The 20,817-nt window shown below is 44.5% G+C and overlaps 1 protein-coding gene across 4 annotated transcripts in view; it reads left to right on the forward strand.

Annotated features, from left to right (window-relative positions):
• arhgap46a (Rho GTPase activating protein 46a) overlaps positions 1-20,817 on the forward strand; it is a 31,480-nt gene that overhangs the window by 1,897 nt on the left and 8,766 nt on the right. For 2 of the 4 annotated variants that reach the window (XM_085161283.1, XM_085161284.1), the window contains exons 2-3: positions 8,925-9,431; positions 18,973-20,404. In XM_085161283.1, coding sequence (XP_085017409.1) covers positions 8,925-9,431; positions 18,973-20,404 — 1,939 coding nt within the window. Of the gene's footprint in view, positions 1-3,890; positions 8,781-8,924; positions 16,976-18,972; positions 20,405-20,817 lie in introns of those variants that run through there. The other 2 variants (XM_085161285.1, XM_085161286.1) reach the window with 2 other exon arrangements.

A 20,817-nucleotide genomic window follows, 5' to 3' on the forward strand; every position in this document is an offset into this window, starting at 1 on the left:
CCTGAAGATCTGTTGTTGTTAGTGAAATATTAATCCTTCCCTACACGTTGAGCCCCAGCGATGGCCTCTTAAATCATAATCCACTCCTCCCCTCAGGCCTGCGCGGGCCTGGCGTTAACATCTTCACTGGCCTGCTCTGCATTTCTAATCCTAGAGAGTCTGCCGTCTGCACCTTCACTTCCTCTAGAGGACAATCCGGACGTTCCTTTCCTGCGTGGCTCCTCGCTGACCCCCTTGCTTACCCCTGTAGCTGCGCTCTGGGATTAGACTCTGGCCTCGTTTGTCATGTCAGCAGGGGGAGGATTCGCGGGGGATGGTGTGGGCCTAGACCAAAATGAAGTTACAAACTGCTGCTGCTGGTGGTTGTAGGCAAGCAGGTCAGATACTAATAAAAACTGCTGTTTTGACAGCACCCAGATAGCACAGGTGGAATTGTTGAGTTTATTTTATATAAAAGGGGCGATGCACAATATGTATTCATCGGTAACCCTGAATGATTTTACAAGATAATGTTTAGAGAACGAATGTTTGTGGTTATTAAGCACAATTACCTCGTAATAGGGTCATTCTTTTTTATGCGTGTGTTTGGACAAGTAACCCTATTGTTCCCACTCTGACAGCTGGTGTGCTGATAGAAAGGCTATCTTCTATGTGATAAACACCCTGATGCTGCAGCTTCTGTTGCACATGTTCGCTCCCGTCCAGAGTCTTATGTGACCTCAGAAGTGTACCCTTCAACTAAGGCAGGGGTGGGCAATTCCAGGCCCCGAGGGCCGGTGTCCTGCAGGTTTTAGATCTTACCTTGGGTCAACACACCTGAATCACATGATTAGTTTGTTACCAGCCTCTGGAGAACTGCAGGAGCTAATTTAGCCATTTAAATCCGCTGTGTTTGTTCAAGGACACATCTAAAACCTGCAGGGACACCGGCCCTCGAGGCCTGGAGTTGCCCACCCCTGAACTAAGGGAAGGGCTGAAGTTTTTTTTAGGAAGGACAGGGACTTGTGTTTGGGCAGGCCTTACTCTCTTTAAAAGGGAGTTTATTGACCCTTTGGCTGAGTGTCACCTCGGACAGACAGTGAGTGTTCAGCAGAGCAGTAAGGGGGCCGGAAGTTCCCGGCATTTCTGCTGAGCTGCAGCATTCGTGGGTGAAGGCAAGATGGTGGGACAAGACAATACTCCCCATAGAGCAATCACAGAGTGCCGCTTCTCTGCATTTAGCTTGTAGGCGGATTTCAGCAAGGGTATCTGAAGTAACATTTAACAGCTAACACAAAAATGTTCTCCTGGAGCCGGTGGTGAGGTAGGCTTTTTTTTTTTTCTCTCGTTCCTCATGAAGAATCGGTTTGTTGCAGTGTGGAGGGAGGTGAATGCTTTGGCATCTATATGGAATGAATTGGGGGGCCATGTAAAATTGGTAGTTGGAACGCAGCATGGGAAAAACTGGCCTTGCTGAAGGTTGGCTGTGTGACCTTGTGAGATCCAGTCTAATCCAGCCAGTAGAGAGGGGAAGCCGTTTCTAGTCATGGATTAGGGCAGCTGTTGAAGGAGGTCACCCCCAGATCTCCATGTCTCAAGCTCCGCCTCATCGCAGCACTCGTTGGCTGTGATCCCCTGTGTGGACGCAACAAAGAATTGAATGAAGTCTGCCTGTTGATCCGACAATACTCGGCATTGTTTTGTACTATTACAGGCTTCAGAATAGGGTGCATTTCACAGGCTTTGTAATGCATATGAAGCTGAGTCATCGCGGGACTTTCTTCTCAACTGTGTACTACTGATTTTCTGTTCCCAAAGAGCCTGTGTGCTGTATACAGCTGTGGTAAAAAGACATTTTTTTCAGACTCCTAAGTCAGATGAGTGTGTTTGTGCCCTCCAGTTTTACAAGCAGTCAACATCTTTTGTTTTTGTTTAAAAAAAAAAAAAGGCTTTGCTCTTTTTTCCCCCAATACCACCGTTTTAAAAGACCCATGTTCAGCTCAGTTCGTGCAGGGTGATCATGCTGCACACAGACCAAACTGGACCGGCTGGTTTGTGCAGTTGTACCTGAGTCATTGCAGTAACAGTAAGAAAGAAACGGCAGTCTGCTCTCAGGTGATACTAGACAATGAGGTTCTTGGAATTAGGTTTACTCACCCGGGCTGAGTGATGACAACATATAGTGGTTGAGAAGTCACTTTAAGCAGAATGGTGCTGCTTTTGTTTACAGAAATGTAGAAAGAAAGCAAAGTTAGGGTTTTAATTTCAGCTGTTGCTGTCCAGTTTGCTAACTTTTACTTTTGCAACAGGAACTATCAGCAACTTTCCTTTTACCTAGGCACGTATAAAGGGTCTGTATACTTTTTTGGGAGGTCTTCTGTCTATCCCAGTTTGTTTGACCCTTGCAGGACTTTTTGGAAGTAAATCAAATAATAGGGTGCGTTCAGGAGTCTAACCCCCTGTTTATCTTCATCTTCCCATACCAGCTGTCTCTTCTCTCTGCCAGGCTTTAGCTGCCCGGCTGTTTGGTCTTAAGGTTCTTTACCTCTCTTCCCCTCATTGGCACCCGGCCTGCCTTGGTGCCTGGGTCAAGTTGTATAAGGTCGGCTCCAGTGCGTCTCACGTGTCCCTCTGTGAAAGATGACTCCCATATACCCCTCCAAACTTGTTTCCCCATGTCAGCACACGGCGAGTAAGAAAGTGACACTGACAACTGCTGCCAAGTTTAGGAGGAAAAGGGGAGCAGAGAGAAGATCTGGAATCTAAGCAGGATTTTAAAAGTCACAACCTTTTGATCATCTGAGTAGCCATAGTATAAACTTGGGGTTTATAGAGTGATGTGGTAATGTACACAGTACGTAGGAGAGAACTGGGTGGGTACTGTGGAGCCCTGTGGGTCCCCAGTACAAAAGACATCACAGTTAAAGTCAGTATAAGACGAGTTAAGAGCATCCTAAACCTTGGCATTAGCTTTAATGAGGGCTGCAGGAGCCTATTCCTCTCAAACAAACTGCCAAGTTGCTTGTTGTTATATATATATTCAGTGCACACAGAGAAATTGTGCCATGTGTTTTACTGACCTCTGACTTGTGGTGACACGGCAGGAACGGGAGGTGTTAAACAAAAGGCTGAAAGAATGTGTTAGTGACAGGTGCAGGACATTTTTTTCTGTCATCTAAAACATGTGCACGCTCCCTTCTCCCTGTTATTGTTCTGGTTACCAGGGTGGAGTCTGCTCCCACATCCTCCACAATGGCTAGCCACGTACACCTTGCCACAGCTCAGTTTTCAGCAATGGACGCTCAGTATACTTGTGATGAAGCCTAAAGTCAGATGCGTTAAATGATAATAATGTTGTTTTTTTGTTTGTTCGTTTTTGGGTTATTTGTTTGATCTGAGTTTTGTTGTAGTTGCACGTGTTTAAGTTGCTTCGTACGAGGAAAGTGGTACAGCACTCAACGTGCCCGGTTTATGGTTACGTTCTCTGTTGGTTACAGCTACTGGAAACCCAGCCAAGCTCTTAGCAGTTGGTCCGTGTCGCTGCTGTTGTTTTACAATATTTAGATAAGCAGGTTGCCTAGCAGCATTGCTGAATAGACTTTGTACATGGTTTATACATAATCAAACAAAAGTCTTTTGGCAGGTCCATCAATGCATTATATTGAGGTACAGGCCTCTGCTTGCTTTGTATCAGTAAATCACCAGAGATTTCTCACAGTTGCAAAATGTTTAATACTAACCCAATTCTGAAATAGTTTGGGAGTGTTTGTGAAGTGTGAATAAAAAAAGAATGCAATGATATAAACCCATATTTTATTCACAATAAACCCCAAAACATTAAATTAATAGAAATGGCTCATTCTGAATTGGATGGGATGTCTCAAAAACTTGAGACATGGGATGGGAGGGAAAAGCTGAATACCTAACTGGAAACAACTGGAGCAACATTTTGTAACTAACCTGTTGCCAGTTAACATTATTAGGTATAAAATGTCCATCTTAGAGTTTCTCTGAAGTAAAGAATATTCGAGGCCAATTTACTGACGTGCCAAAAACATCTTGATGAACATCTTTTTCAGGCAAGACTGCATATTTCAGCAAGGCGATGCTAAACTGCACACTGCACCTATTCCCACACAACTGCTTCATAGTAAAAAAGTCTGGGTGCTGCACTGGCCTGCCTGCACTCCAGACTTGTCACCACTTGAAAACATTTCTCACATTATGAAATGAAAAATATGAGTTTGTGCAGGTCAGACACAAAAGAAGACCCCAGGACAGTTGAGCAGCTAGAAGCCTCAATCAGATAATGCGACGTCTTTCCTCTCCCAAATGTCCAGCAGCTGGTCTCCTCAGTTCTCAAGACGGGGATATAACACAGTCCTAAACATGGCTTTGTCCTGATATCCTGAAATGAGTTGTTGCATTTTTCAAATGCTTTTTTTTAAAGGTGTCGGTTTCGATATTTAATGCTTTCTGTGGTCTATTGTGAATAAAATATGGGCCATGAGATTTGCAAATCATTGCGTTGTATTTTTATTTACATTTCATCCAACCTCACAACATTTTCAGACTTAGGTTTATAGTTTTGGGTGTGTGCAGCCTTCCTTTCTGCAGAGTGAGGACTTATTTTTATGCCAGTATCTGAGGAGAAAGGATGTTTTATGTTTCTAAATAGGAAAGAGCAGCTCTGTAAATATACCGGCAAGGGGGGACCTTGGCACTTGTTGCTGTGACCGGAGTGGTAAAGTTTCCTAGATGAATGGCAGGCCCTGTGCGAGAGCTCCGCCTGCTTCGGTCCACAAGGAACAGTCACAAGCAGCAGCAGCTCAGAATAGTCGGTTGCTGAAAAAGGTTGGCGGTTACCTTTCAATAGATGGGAGCATAATTGTCTCACTGGGTTTAACTGTTATCTTAGTTTTGTCTAGTTTATGGACCAGTGATTTCACTAAAACCTTCACTTAGCACCGTGTTTCTGAAGGTGTGCTATCGCTCCATCAGGAATGCCGCAATAGCACAGAAGCATAAAACAGCATTTCAGTCGTTATGAGATTATCTGATGACACAACGCTTAGTCTAAACTCTCCACCACCCAGGGAAAACAATCTTTTCTCCTTTCTATATGGTTTATCTTTCTGATGAAATCAACAGCCAGTTTGAGTTTGTTTGAAACCCAAAGCTGCACAATGACACAGGGTTTGCTTGCTGCCCCATTTCCAGTGAATGCATTGTCCAGTCCTCTATGTTTACCGCTGCTGGGAAAAGTGCCATTTACACTTTGGCGCTGCCTTTGAACAATGGGGCAGATTCCATGAGCTATATTCTGTTGTTTCCCTAACTCTGGGAAACCGCTCTCAGTTCTAGTTATTTTGGGAGATGACTGTAAATCGTGGATGATAGATGTAGTAGTTCTCCTTCAAAAAAAAAAAAAGCCACTGGCACTATGTGAATGTGAGCGACTTGATGGTCAAGAAGGTGTTTTCATGTTTCGGGTTTGGCCTCTTGGTCTCTGTGGTGGGCTATGTTTGCATAGTCTTTATTCACACTTTGACAAGTTTTATTCTTAGTTACTGTGGATAACCACAGGCTCCTGAAGGTTCTCCTAGACTCCTCATGGGAGACAGAGACCTTGTAATGTGTTATCACACATCGGAATATAAAGGATGAGGAATTTCATACTTGATTTTTCATATATTTCCACAAAACTTTCTGCCAATGGGCATCACGTGAAGAGGCAAACCGATGAAGTTTAAAAAGTCTATTTATGAGGAATAGAAGTTTCTTGAATGAGGGGTGAACCGTCTTTAAGAAACTTAAAAAGGTTCCAGTCGCTTTCTTTCCAGGCACATTAGACTGTCCATGAACACTATTATTTATGTTGCAATCTGTAATCTAACCCCACCAAAAAGTGTTTACTGAATGCAGTCAACTCCTGGTTACAGAGTGCGCAAAGTCATAACACGGGCCTGTGGCATAAAGGTCTGCTTCAATTAGATTGAGTCTCCCCAGAGGTAAACCGGGTGCTGTATGCTTTAGTCATAGGTCCATGTGTGTAACAAGTTAATTTTAGATCAATATAAAACATTCCTCTTGGAGTTAAACTTCACTGAGCTTGTGCAGACTGCATTCCAAACCATTTATGAACATTTACAGCGTGAGGCAGATTGCCTCAGTTGTTTGGAGAGTCATACTCTATACTTTTCTGTCTGCTTCTTCTGGAGAAAGACCACATAAAGCTGTGCAGGCTCAGATTGATTTACATGGCACCACATAAAGCAACTTTTCACCAGAAATGTGTATCAAAGAGGATCCTGTTAACGTTAGTTGGTCCACTTTTATTCATTTTTTAAGTTTTTCTTTGGTGCAAGTGAATAAATATTCATTTTCATTCCTTTTAGTGAGAAATCAAAGTGTTTCGACCTCACTCCTGGTATGTCCCACTGAAGAAAAGTGCCATTGTATTAGGCAAACCCAGGTAATGGCTGTGTCTGTTTTCTGAGTGCTCCCCAAAATGATTTCAAAACCTGAACACGGCCCTTCTTCCTGCTTATCAGGTCGTGTCAACAGAGCACAGCAGGCTCGCTCTCAGCTCTAACTGCTGTTTATTTACCCAGAGGGAACAGTCCTTATGAAACAGCTACACCCCGTGCTGCTTAACTTGTCATGTATGGTGTTCACAGTGCACCATGAAACCCTCGTGTCCTGTCAGGGTGTGTAGGATGCAGGTCATTATGCAAAATCCCATGCTGGTTACTTCACCGTCATCACAGCTGTGGTACACTGGGAGATAACCCCCCCCCCACACACACACAAAATAAATGCTGTGTCGGCTTACTTGAAACGTGTTACTTGAAACTCAGCAGTTTGTAAGAAATAGGTTTATTTGGATTTGCATCCAAACACTCCATTTACAGAGAATAATGACAAACACCGAACTGAATAACAGGGAATGCGGCATGGGAAGATCAGTTTCTCGGTTTGGGAACGCCTCTTTTGGAATACAAGCAGGAGCAGTGAAAGGAAGAAGGCTCTGGTATGTGTGGGGTGGTATTGACTGTTTGGCCTCTGCTTTGAATGCCCTATTATTTGCAAGGCTTCCCGCCCATTAAGTGTTGTGGATCTCATCGCTCAGAAAATCATTTTGTAATACTTGTGTCTCGTTGTGGGAAGACACGCTGTAGTCAGTTCCCTGCTCTATACAGTCCTGTCTTTTTCCCTTTTTTTTGAGTTTCTGCTTGCTCTGATCTCAGGTAGAGTTAAAATGCTGTATAAATAGAACCTGCTTGTTGAGTTGACTAAGGTTAGCGCTGCTTGACTGCTCTGAAGGATTGGACCAGATGGTTTCCCAGCATAAAGCACTGGGACACATGGGAAGACAATATGTGGAAGGCTCCTATAGTCTCTCCATGCCCTTTCTATGTTTACCTGGCTGTTAAATCAAGATATGAAGAGCCTGCGGCTCCTTCTGGCAGCACATAAGAGAGTGATTGATACGTTACGCTTGATGAACAGGTACATCAATGTTAACAGGGAACAGCTGTTTGTCCCAGTGAGTTTCGGCCAGCTGGGTGACATTGTAAATGTGGCAGAGCTGGCTGGCACCGTGCTCCTCTGTCTCTGTTTCTGAGACAGGGTTGCACACGGGGTTGTTTTGGCAGACGCCTTGAAGCAAATGTGGATATTTGGTGAACATTGTAGGCAGTCTTATCCCTGCTAAGCTTGTTGCCTGCTCTGATCATCCCAGGTAGCCTGGATGGTGGAGTCGTACCTCTAACAACCGTGACAGGGAGAAGAAAAGCTTTTCTATCCTAAGAAAGCTGGGAAAATATCCAAGCCTCTACCAGATTGTTGTGACACTAATTCCTCCCCAACTGATACTTTGCTTTCAAAGATACTAGACTAGTGTTAGGTGGGACACTAAAGAATAGAAAAGACCTAACCTTGCCAGGACCCTCAAGTGCTCATTACAAGAAGAAAAAGGCGCCTTGTGAGTTTATTTTGAGCCCTTCCTTTGGCTCTCATCTAGACGTTTACTGTGATGCTGAACCTTGGTAACAGTCTCCTCGTGGCTGTTTGTAGCGTTCCTGTTCCCACATGGATTTGCTGACACAGTTAAGGTCTCCTTTGGGGAACTAGATCAAAGGAGACATAAACTAGCTCACTAAAGAGTTGCATGACCTGGATATATAGAAACCGCAAGCTAAGGTCCGACTTATTTATAGACGCTGATTTTATGTAGGTAGCTACACCACATAACCTTAATGTAGCATGTTAATACTATTTCAGTGTCCCACTCGTTAACGTAGTGTCCTGTCATTTCACTGAAATTCAGTTCAGGGTCTCTGCATATGTAATCTGTTTTCCTCTTAATCTGTACCCTTTTGCCTTATTACTTTATGCAAACAGGGCTGTCTTTTACTCTGATTCTCTCTCTCTCTCTCTGCCCCCTCCCTCTTCTCTGCACTGTCTCTGTTTTCGTTGTCTGTGTGTGTTGTGCTGAGCTGGCTGTTGTCAGTCTGTGATTGTAGTTGAGCTTTGTGGTTTTTGCGTTAGTAGCACTCGGAGCGTATGGTTCTCTTTGGGCCCTGCTGACTCCGTGCCTGGTGCCTCACTGAGTATGTCCACCTGTCTCCTTATTCGGGACATACATATTTGCGCCATCGCTTTTGCCGCTCCACTGCATAGAGATGACATCACCGCTAACACACACATACAGATGGATGCATGTAGGGGACAGGGACATTAACACAGTCTCCATATGGACAAGTGGGCAGGTTCGAGCCTCTCGTCTGTCAAACAGTGTGAGTTGTTTACTGCTTGTCGAGTTGATTAGTACTCAGGCATGTGGCCTCTAATATGTCCTCATATCCTGTAGGTGATCTGTTGCCATTTTAAGCATCTAATAACACTTTTTCTCCCTGTGCTTTTGTTTCTTTTCTTTTCAGCTGTGATTGGGTGGAGATCTTGGAGCCACGCTCCGGTGAGCGCATGTATGTGAATTTAACCACTGGCGAATGCGGCTGGGATCCTCCGCCTGGTGTTTCTGTCCGCCAGGCAGACGGCAACCAGTGGTGGGAGTTGTTTGACCCCCACAGTGGCCGCTTCTACTACTACAACTCCGCAGGACGCCGCACAGTCTGGCATCGACCCCAGGGAGCTGATATAGTGCCCCTCTCCCAGCTGCAGGCCATGAAACGATGCAGCGAGGCCAGGCAGGCTGGAGCGGGTGTGGATAGGCACCACCATGGGACCTCAGGGAGTGTCAGCAGCGTAGGGAGCCAGGGGCGTTGCACCCCTCTACCTGAGCGGGACAGGGACAGCCCTCTCCCTCGAGCCTTGGAGTCCAACGACGAAACTGCCAACCCTGAGCTGGACCTGGCAGCAGACAGCAGATCTCAGGGAGATGGTAGCAGCACCGAACACAGCACAGATGGTGGTAAAGACCCACAGAGGTAAGCCTGACTAAACCTTAAGTAGCCTTCTACAGCATGTCTGGAAAGAGAATTGTGCTTAATCATTAGCGGCTCATATTACCTAGAGAAAAGTGGTGCAATGTGATAGCCATCAGTGCATGTGCCATACCCAATTGTAAAGGCTTTCAAACGGTTATGCTATGAGAACTTGCAGGATTATTTTGACTGTTGACCACTTGGGCTGGACTCAAACTGCTTTCTTGTTTTCATTCTCACTTATCTGAACATTCCATATGTCCCATGTTTCCATAGTATTGCCTGTGAACCATGCTCAGCCATTTCAGCAAATCGCTACCAAATGGGGAAAATGGTCAGTTATATTACAGAGCACGACATTTCCCCTCACGCTAGGGTTACTGGTGCAGAACGGGCCCTAACAGTAAGTCATTCAGAGACCCCGTCATGTGCTTCGCTTTGTGGCTTCATCCAAACCACCGTCTCTTCCCTCCAAGTTGGATTCCACACATGCCACTTCTGTTTCCCCTGGCACATGGCCACTGAGGCCATCTTAGTGTCCTTCTGTGCGCTCACCGCCACCCTGCTCCACTGCGCTCTGCTCCTCTCTGCCCCAGCCCTCATTTCATTTTCCTAAAACAAATTTCAGCCCCTGGTTATCATACACTGTAACGCCTCTTACGTGCACACATGAGAGGCATGTGAGAGAGTGTTGTCTGTGGTTAATAACAAGCAGAGCCACTATATTCGAACTGCGTGTAAGCAAGGTTGACCCTGCCGGGTTTCTGAGGCTGTGCCGTGGCAGCTGTGGCTCTAGGCTCTGCTTCTGCCACACTTTTGCCTTCAGGAGTTTGCTCCTTTGACCCTTTAAGAGTAATTAAAGCTGGTGGGGAAACTAATTAGTTAAGCGTTGCTGCTGAACGGCAGTGCTGGCGGCCCCGTTGTTTTTTGTGTGTGGGCAGTGTTAAAACTCCTCACAGGGTCCCACTCAGTGACTCAACCTTTCCCAGAACCCTTTCTGTCTTTCTTAAAACACTGGCCAGCTGTGTTCAGCCGAGTTAGGATCAGGAGTCTTTAGCTCACTGGGGATTGATACCCTACTTAGCCATATGGCCCATCACATGCTCACCAGCCTCTGTCTCTTAGCAGGTAATGAGAAACCACGACAAAAGACACAAAGAGGGTAGAATGTGACAACTCAAAATGGATAAAAACAAACTCGGAGAGACGCTTGTCTTCAATTAGCGGTGCACTTTATTAATAATGACAGGAAGAAATGTGTGAGAAGAAGAGTTGGGGGAGTCACAGTGGTTTGAGTTGGGTTGGAGCCATGTCACAAAATTTTATACTGGATTTCAAGTATTTTGAAAACAAGATAATTGAGATAAAGTGATTATTGTACCACATTTATTTTCACAATGTGGCTTCTGTCCACAATCACAGATCTCCTCTGCTGGTCTCTTAACTTTTTCCATTTATTTTCATATGAATTTTCTTTCAAGTTTAACCTCCTAAGACCCGAACTCTTCCACGACACGCATTTTTAATTTCTCTTTGAGATTTGGGCTGATTGGGGCCCGATGAATGTAAAAACAAAGAATTACCAGATTTTTTTTTTTTTTACCTTATTTTTGTTTTTAAGAAAAATAAGAGCCACATCTGAGGATATTCGTTTAAATTTTTGATAGAACAGTAGCAGTATAATGTCCTCGTAAGTGGATATCAGGCCCTTGCAGAGCAAAATTGAGTATTTTGGTCTAAATAAGCCAAAATGTGATGTCCACATATGTGGACGCCAGGTCCTAGGAGGTTAAGGAAATAAGCTCTTAAAAGTAATGTTTTTAAGCTCAATAAATGTATAAACCTCTGAAAGGGATTGGTAATTGTTTTAAATGTTGGCACACATATTGAGCAAATCTGAATATTGTTTTTCACCATAAACGAGCAACCCAAAGTTTGAGCTTAGCTAGTTTATCTAACACCCATCTTTTTTTCTCCCTTTCTTGCCATTCTTCTTCCTGTCACAACTTGTCACTTTCCTAAGACAGTGCGTTCATTGCGTTAGGTCTGTTTTTGCATCATAGTTTTCTTCTTTTTCAGAGGGTTTTTATTCACTTCTGACCTTTGAAAACAATGCTATACATTGCGGAGATGGGTCAGTTCGAGTTTTTCCACTGCTGGTGGGCTTTTGTTTTAAGCTATTAATAAATCTGTTCAAAATAGTTTCCAAAGTTTTCAAACAACACACCCTGTACTATAATATTATTCCAGCCTGACAGATGCAGTTTCCTCTTACTGTGTAGCTCATATCTGTATTTGTCTTAGTTTGTGATTATAGGAAGTGAAAGCACATGAACTAACTACCTGCGTGCCCAATTTGTTACTCATTGGCCGAGTCTTATCACATGTCATGAGAATTTTTTTTTAAAAGTGTTTTAGTCTAGAGCTCATCTGGGAAGTACCGAGCTCTTCAGAGATAAACATGCCAACTACTTTCAGTTATGGCCAGGAAGGCGTGACTAACTGATCTCTTTTCATGATGCAGCAGACAAAGGTGTCATATACCAGATGGCTTAAAACATCTGTCTTGAATTTCACTTAGCTGTTTAATGTATGTGCAGGTCTGTGCTGTCATTAACCAGGTAACATGTCTGGGAGATTTGACTCTAGAAAGTGTGTGTGACCTGAGTGTATGTGTGTGGGCTCCCTCCATGGAGGAGACCTGCTGAGGCTGAGAAGATGTTATAAGTCTGCCGAGGACACGTGACAGCCAGACAACCCAGAAATGAACCGAGGTGGTTCACATCAGGGTCGCAGCAGTCTTTTGCCTCTCGTGCCACCCTGGGGTGTATAATAGACCACTAATAGGAACAAAGGCTTTCACTTAAAACCCCGCTATCCCCTCAGAGTCAACTGAACGCTTTCTCTGAGCTGGAAGTGTAGGTATGCTGACTAGAGAAGAACGCCCAATAACTTGAATGTGCCCTCTCATTTAGCCCTGTAATGATATAGCGGTGCACCAGCAATTCAGTCAAAGCATGTCACGCTGACATTAGACACTTAAAAGTCGCCTTTCCTTGCTTTGGATTTGTGAAGATGCAGAAAAATGACATTTTCTATCTGAGTACCAGAGTGTACGCAGTTATGTTCAAGCTTATACCAAAGCTTCTACACATCAAAGAGGAGTCGGCACAGCTGCTTTTACGAGTGTGCACTGACTTTACTTAAAGGGATGTTGGGTTTCTTGTAGTCTTGATTTATTTTCAGGAAGCCAGGGGACCAACTTTTAAAAATATTCCCCATGAACTGACGAGAAGTGAAAAACAGAACTGGAAACGTTTTCTTTAAATTTCTCTTTCACTTTGTGTTGGGAATTTGTTGAAAGGGAATTTTTCAAAATTAACCACACACTCAAAAGCAAAAGCATATAAAGGCTAAAAGCACAACCGGCTTCCCCTCATATAGTTGTGACTCACTGGCAGTGAATCATGTGGGAGAAATCACCAGCGGGTTTATTTAGGAAATGAGGAGACGTCTTATAGGGTCGATAACGTTTTTAAGTTTTTTAATGAGTCACACATTGTGTGCCTGTTGACTGCCAGAGCAGAAGCTCCTTATGCTTTTCATCTCCTGCCACTGTGAGGATGTAGCCACAACATACATACTGGACAGACTTGTTTCATCTCTACACTCGTAGTGTGGTAAGCTCTTTTTTTAAAGATTTTTGCAGATGGTGTTGTAAGTCTGCCTGTAACAATAAAGGTTTTCTCTCTTTTTCCCCCACATCCACATAAAAAGTAATACTGGGGGGAAAAAGGTTGAACTTGTAATCCTGTACTTTGGTCTGGTTAGCATTGACAGTGTGCTTGTTTAGTTTTATTCTACGCTCGTTCTCTTACGGTTTCCTTCTGTGTTTTCCATACGTTTATGGCTTTCTTGAACTAAATCACAGAGCTAGTCTTGTGTGTCTCGCTGGCACAGACAAAAGTCTCTCTTGCTCTGTTTGAGATATCGTTGAAGCTTTCCTTTTAATGATAACTTTCCTCTCGGGTTCTGTGATGGTATATTTTGACTGTTTTCATAAAGAACTCAAGGCAGCACATGTGAGCTGCTTCAGGCGTAATTCTGACTATCTCAGATTCTCAGATGACTTGAAATATCAAAGATGGGTTGTTGGGTTTTTTGCTTAAAGAGTTTCCACTATAGTACTTTATTTTATCACTCTGATCTTTTACTGTTAGAGACTGACTATGAAAGGGTCTGTGTGTGTGTTTAGATGTGTGAACAGGCAGCTGTTTTAATAATGTCATACGCGCTGTGTTATAATTTGACTCCTCCTCAGAAAAGGAGTCGCAGATATACTTTCAAATTCCTGGGGCGAGTCTCTCTGGAATTTACTTGGGTTTGGCCTTACACTTTCCCCTCAGTACGAATCTAGTGGTTGTCCTTTGACCTATCCCGGCACTCCCCATTAGTTCAGGCTTCGAGAGCCACAGACAGACACAGCTGGTAGGCGTCTTGGTTCATAGTGGGGACGTGCGTCACTTCAGCTGTTTCAGGACAACTGGGCTCTCTCAAGGTATCTTGTAGGAAGTGAAATGCTTAAAGCTTTGCTCTTCATGTGTGATAATTTAATTATTTTTTTATATGATGGGCTATTCACAAGCGGGACGTAGAATGAGCTTTGAACCCTGACGTAGTGGATACAGCATTGTCCTCTGCGAATCTTTGTCTTTTTAGTTTCCTTCCTCCACGCAGATCGCAGTCATCCCATTGGTCTCTGCTCCGAGGTGTTTGTGTAGCAAAAGCTTGGCCTGTGCGACCTCATTTCCTCTTCCTGTCCAGCCAATGTTAATAATAACCCGTGTTTTTCAGACCCCCACTATTCTCAGGAGGAATATATAAGAACTTCCAAATCCATATCCGGCAAAATGACTCAGCTGATGGCTTTTCCAACAACTGTTAGTCTATGTTTAAAAGAAAAGAGAAATGGATCTCCTGACAGCCGTTTTCCCGTAGCTGCACAGAAGATCACAGGGACAAATGTTAGTATTCAGAAACGTGACAGGGGTGTCTCGGACTGTGTATATGGGGGAGGCAAAAGAGCTGCTTACACTAATTCAAATTTGCTGAGTTGTTTCCCAGGTCAGATTATGCAGTTGTTTTCACAAAGGCAGAATAAAATAACCTTGTGTTATTTTACATATCTCTGTCTTCTTGTAAGTCTCACATGCTAACTGATGGAAAGGCTTTCAAATGCATCCAGTATGCTATTCATGTGTTAACATGTTGTTAACATGTGTCGCATGCAGCTATCTTTTGTGCCCAAGACGTAGCTGAAATGGAAATTCCCTGTTTGCAAACACTGGTAGATTCTAATAAATCTGGAGAGCTCTTACACTCCCAATGATGATGATAATGTCTTTCTAACAACTGTGATAAATTGCTGTGCATAATCCCCTCCTGCAGCTAATGTTCAGTTAACACCTGACCAGCAGGCTACCAGTGGGCAACACACCCTTTTTAAACAACTTTGATTGTTGTTCAAATGAGATCCAGGCCTGTTTAGTGTTACGTAAGAGCCCGAATGACTCTAGAGGTGGAAGATGGGTCGTTGTCTTCCCCTTTCTTGATCTCGATGGCTGTCGTTGACAGAGGCGTTTCCCTGACGATGGCACAGCCATGCATTGTGTGAGGCTCCCCCACAATGCCACAAAGGCCCCTAAATGAGCCCTGAGGAATTCTAGCCTTCCCGCTCATTCCCTTGCTGCACTCTCCCACGACTAATCCCCACCCCTTCTCATTTACACATGCTCACACTATTCTCTCTTGGACTGTTCAACCCTCAGCCACCACCAGCAAAAGTCTTCCCATTTAAGCCAGTTGTTGCTGTTGTGGTTTCTCACAATTTTACTGTGTTTGTCTTTCATTTGGTTCAGATGTCATATTCATACTTTAGCTCACTAGAGCTATTTTGATATGCAAATGCTGGAGTTGTGTAATGAGATTAAGGGTTTTAAACAGAGATGGAAAGCACTGTACAGCTTTTCTATTGCAGTTTGAGCCTCGGCACGAACTTGATGGTTGTCGCACTGAACCCTGTTGGCATCTAACATAATGCGCCAGGGCAGCACACGTTGAATGTACTACACCTTTTCTGAGCCTGGGTGGAACAATAGCAGGCAAATAAAAAAGAAAGAAGAGATTAGCCAAGATAGGTTTCGCTTTTATTTTTGTTGTTATTATTTTTATCTTGACAGTTGTTCACTTCTACAAACTGTCAGCAAGATTTTCCTAACAGGTTTTGTAGTTGTTTTAATCCACAAGGGAAAAGCTGCTGCTGAATTAATCAGAGGTTGGTGTGTTTTATTGAATGTGTGGACACAGGAGTAGAGATGGGTAATATTTTATTTGACATAAAGTTGGCTTTTGACCATGAAGATAAAGAAAAGTGTACAGGGCTGCTTAGGTCTAATTATTTGGTTTCCATCTATAAAGTCAGTCATTAGAAAGTCTTTATAAGCCCTCTTCCGGCCTTGGCACAGCATGTGAACATTGCATTAGGCATTTCCTGTTTGTATTGTATATGGAGAAACCATCTCTCCAAACCTCCCCAGGCAGGAAGTAGTGGTCACTACTATGTCAGAGTCAATCCTCATTAAGTTTGTGACTCTCCCAGAAGGAATACAGAAAACAGATTAATGTTTTAGACTGGTGTATATATGAAGACCAGTTGTGATAAAAGCTCTGTTTCATGTGTGAGAGGTGTTGCTACAGCATACCAGTGCTAAACAGTCACCTGTGTGTCACGTACTGAGGTGGCAATCGTTTTTGTGTCACCTCCCCCAGAGTGAGAAAACACGGACTGTTTCAAAGAGCACACACAGGGGTTTCACATGTTTACAGCTGTCACCTAGTCACCACTGGGTGGTGTGGGGTGATTCTCACCCATCAGAGCCCGTCTTCACACGTGTCTGTCTGTGAGTCTTTTATTTAGGCTGTAAAGGGTCTCGATTGTTTTTGGGAAGGCAGAGGTCTTGTGGCGTTCAGTGCTCGGGTCGTGGGGGGCAGACACAGTTCTGGTGCTGGGGCCAGGTGGCTGAGTCCCAGCTGTTTACAGGCTCTGCACGCACGGTGAGTCTGTGGGACTGGTCAAAGATAAAAACAAGTTTATATTCAAAAGGCTGAGATGGTGTGACTCACACTATAGAGGAGGGTGGCACAGGGTCTAAAGAGAGAGAGGGCTGAGCTGTAGCTAGGAGAACTAAAGGAAGTTTGCCGTTGGCTGGAGGTCCTCAGGGGAATCGTTTAAGTATTGTTCCAGAGTTGTGGGGTGGAGAGGGGGGGTCCCTCTGCCTCTTTCTCTCCTCCCTCTGCGTCCTCTTCCTGCCGTTACAGCCAGACTTTCTTCTGAGTCCCAGTACACTTGGAAAAGGGAAGCCATTGAACATTGGTTTTGTCTCTCCACTGATCTGCGTTTGTGTTGGATTTACCAGGACATAAGGCGATTAGCTTTGATGTAATCAATTACTCCGCTGAATCTTAAGTAGTGGTTAAAGGAAAGTAGGGTAAGTGTTCTTTGCCTACCTTTAAACTTATTTACCTCTTTGAACATTAATTAAGCAAGGAGATACTCTGAGCTTGTTTGTTTAGTGTTGCTACACATGACTTCCTGGGACCAGGCACCGTCTGTGTCCAAGCATGCATGTATGTGCAACAGTGCCGGCTTTAGACGCTCACTGGTTTAAGAGGGCAAGTTTCTGATCAACTGTGGAATGAAAAGTCCTGATTACTGTGGAAGATTATGAGGCAGCAGCAGACCAGAACAGTGTGACCAGATTGATGGCAGATTGTTTTACATTGCTGGGATTAGCAGTGGGTCATTGGTTTATAAGTTAGCCTGGCCTCTCAGCCAAGTTCAACAAAGTAAGTTGCACTTTGAACTAGAGCTGGGCGATATATCGAGTTTTTTAAAAAATATCGATATATTTTTATACGAGATATAAGATGTGACAATATCCTTTATATCGATATAGTCTATGTTGAGTTATAACTATACTTGTGGAGCCGCAAGTTTGCCTCTCTTTCGTCCACTTTTGTCTTTACGCAACATTACTCGGCCTCGCCCCTCCTTCACTGAACACAAATCCCCCTCCTCCCCCATCGCTTCACCTGCAGGAAGTGACAAGATGGACACGGCAAATCTCCGTTAACGAGTTACTGCGCATCGCCCCGTGCGTGGGGCTGGACGCCGTCAACGTGTTAGTTAGCTAACCACGCTAACGAGCTAACCACGCTAACGCCATGCAGCCCAGAGGCGCTGCACAGCCTAAAATCCTTTCATTTTCTCAAAAGTTGACAGCGCGTCTTATGTATGAATTCTGGTTGTGCTTGATGGCCGCGAAGCGATTTTATGTGGTACACAGCGCTCAGCAATCTGTCAAAAATGTTTTAGTACGACTTTGGTAAGCTACGGTGCTGCACCGGATGATGGATTGTCAGAGCATTACGGCTACCGAGGAGCCTCGCGGAGTGATACGTACTGTGCTTCAACGTAATATTACCCTACTGTGTATAAGGACCATAAATGGCACCTGTTAAGAGACGTGGTTACGAAGAGGATTTCAAACTCAATGCTGTCAGTCACACAGTAGAAGTTAGGAACAGAGCAGCTGTGAAATCTGTCTTTGTTACTATGCTCTGCATCTTTTAGTTTACATTTTGACTGCACAATTGTGAGCTTTTTGTTATGCACAAAAACAACATTGTTTTCTTTTATTTATGGAGCATTATTATTTAATAAATGCTCATAATTTATTTTTGAGTAAATTTTATGTACATCTATGCTCTATGTTAATAAAAGTGCCTGTGTGACATCTGGGACACAGCTTTGACTAAGAACTCTCTTTTTGTTCTTACTTTATGGCTTAAAAAAAAAAATCGAGATATATATCTTATATCGCCGTCCAGGTAAAAAATATCGAGATATGAATTTTGGGTCATATCGCCCAGCCCTACTTTGAACCCAAGTCGAGATATCATCTGCCCACTGCTGCAATCCTGACTTTTCTCAGATCAACCTCTTTTCCCATGGTCACAGTTGCTTTTCTAGTGTTTCAAATGTGTTTCAAGGCTTAAAAAGATCAAATATTACACATAACTGAACTTACTATGTTCTCCAGACATCTGAGACGAGCGTGAGGAGGAATGGATGTGTTTCAGTGAAATATGTTCAGAGAGTCAATATTTTTAGCCTCTTTTGCTACAACACACACTAAAGTTATTGTCTCATGCTTTGGCATGGCTATTATGACTGCCAGACTAAAAATGGAGTTAAGTATTTGGAGGTCAGTGAAATGTTTGGAGAAGAATGTGTGGATTCCTGCAGATTTTTTTCCCCCAGCCCTGTCAGCAGTGAATATTTCAGAGTAGAGGAAACCTAGCCAGTGGCTGTATGACTGCATACATATGATTACATGATTTTTACTGCCTCTTGATGTTTGGGTTTTTATTTAGACTTGATTATTTGTCTGATCTCATTGTGTGCATGTTTCCCTTTTTTCAGGGATATTTCTCAAAGATGGCAGCCAGCACCTGGTTCTAAGGCAGCCATGTTGGTGAAGGTGAACAGCATGAGCCGCACCCAGCCCAACCCAGCAATCCAGCAAAACCTCCAGCAAAATAAAGCCAATACCTTCACCCTCCACACCTCCTGCAACAAGGCCCAAGGGGGACAGTTCAGCTCTGCACAGGGATATAAAACAGCTCCTTCTGGCAAAATGACAGGTGACACACGTCAGGCCCATCACCTGAGAAAAGCCAGCAACGGCAGCTTTTGTTTGGTGACGTCAGACAGTAGCCATCCCAGTCCACTCCTTCACAGGTCACAGACGAGCACACCACGCCCCGTCTCTCCCCATTATGGCTCCACTGCTCCAATCTATGATGAGCCAGTTTCAGACTGCCCTATATATGATGAACCCCCCACAGACATGGAGGTGGAGGGGGCACACTTGTACAATGGACAACTTCTGTCTCGTTTGACACCTACACATAGTCTCCAGAAACCCAGACTCCTCCAGCAACCTGCGTCATCTCATCCAGGGTCCAGACACAGGAGAAATCCTTCTGCTTCCGACTACAGCCCAGCTGGCCTGGAGTGTATCAAGCACATGGTCAACGTGGACCCCAAACAGGGGCTTCTATCCAGCTCTCCTGTGCCCACGCGTTCCCCTTCACCTACCTCCAGGCAAGACCCTGTATTGACGCAGCCTCAACCGTATCCACATCCCCACACTCACTCTTTACAGCAGGGTCGAGGTCAGTTAAGGGACAGGGAACCAGGAACGCCAGGCCCAAGTTCACTGGACAAGAAACAAAGCTGGCGGGTCCTGGAGGCCACTGTGCAGCGCGCCATGGAGGCTCGGCACAGCAGGCAGAGCAGCCAGGCCTCTCAGGACTTCCCTTCCTCGACCCCACAGGCCATAGCAAACTATCAAGACTCTGGTTACTCCACTGGCCCCTCCCCGAGTCTCAGACGAAAGAGCAGGAGAAGAGTGGGAGCCGGTGGTGGTGCAGGAGGTAGGCCAGGGTCAGTAGGCAGCAGTGGCGAGCTGTGCGCCCTCAATGAGAGGTTGATGGCCGAAATGAGGGAGGTGGTAAGTCGCTCCAACACAATGAGAGAGGTGAGAGCAGGGCTGGATCCAGAGATGGGGGAGAGGGTTGTTGTAGCTCGGACACGCTCCCCCGCAGACTCACTTAGGTGGTATGGAGGAGGAGGGGGACGGGGGTCGGCAGGAAGGTGCGCATCTCGAGAGGACCTCACTGGAGGCCCCCGGACAATGAAAGGGCCAAGTACCTGTGACAACCCAGCCCTGACTCCTCTGGAAATGCCAGGGAGGCAGAAAAGAACTTATGAAAAGGTGGATACCTTGGAGTTGAGTGTCAATAGCCAGGCCAGCCTGTCGTCACCAGAGACCCCAGGACCACCCTCCCAGGTAACCCCCTTATGTTTCTGTGTGTATTTGTGGGTCTGTGGGTGGGTTGGTGAATGAGTGAGGCAAACAGCAAAAAGTTTATTTTGTTACAAACAACTACTTACGATTGTAAGATAAGGGCTCTTATCCAGTGTTTTGATACTTTCCTGTTTGATTAAGAGATCAACTGTTTTTGTGTGGTCTGTTTTCCTCAGCAGGTGTGCTTGGATTCAGCTTTGTTCTGTTTGAGCTCTGGTTACTGATATTTCTCCAGAATCATTATCTTAGGAGGAAAAATAAATCAGTTTCACTGTCAAATGAGCGTAAGACATGTCAGAATAAAGTATATGGGAATATTTAGCTGCTGCTTTTATATCATCAAGTTTGTATGTTCTGTGAGAGCTGTGAGTGACAGACAATTTTTTGCAGTAATA

This window comes from Neolamprologus multifasciatus, chromosome 5, assembly GCF_963576455.1.
Source record: "Neolamprologus multifasciatus chromosome 5, fNeoMul1.2, whole genome shotgun sequence".
Lineage (NCBI taxonomy): Eukaryota > Metazoa > Chordata > Actinopteri > Cichliformes > Cichlidae > Neolamprologus > Neolamprologus multifasciatus.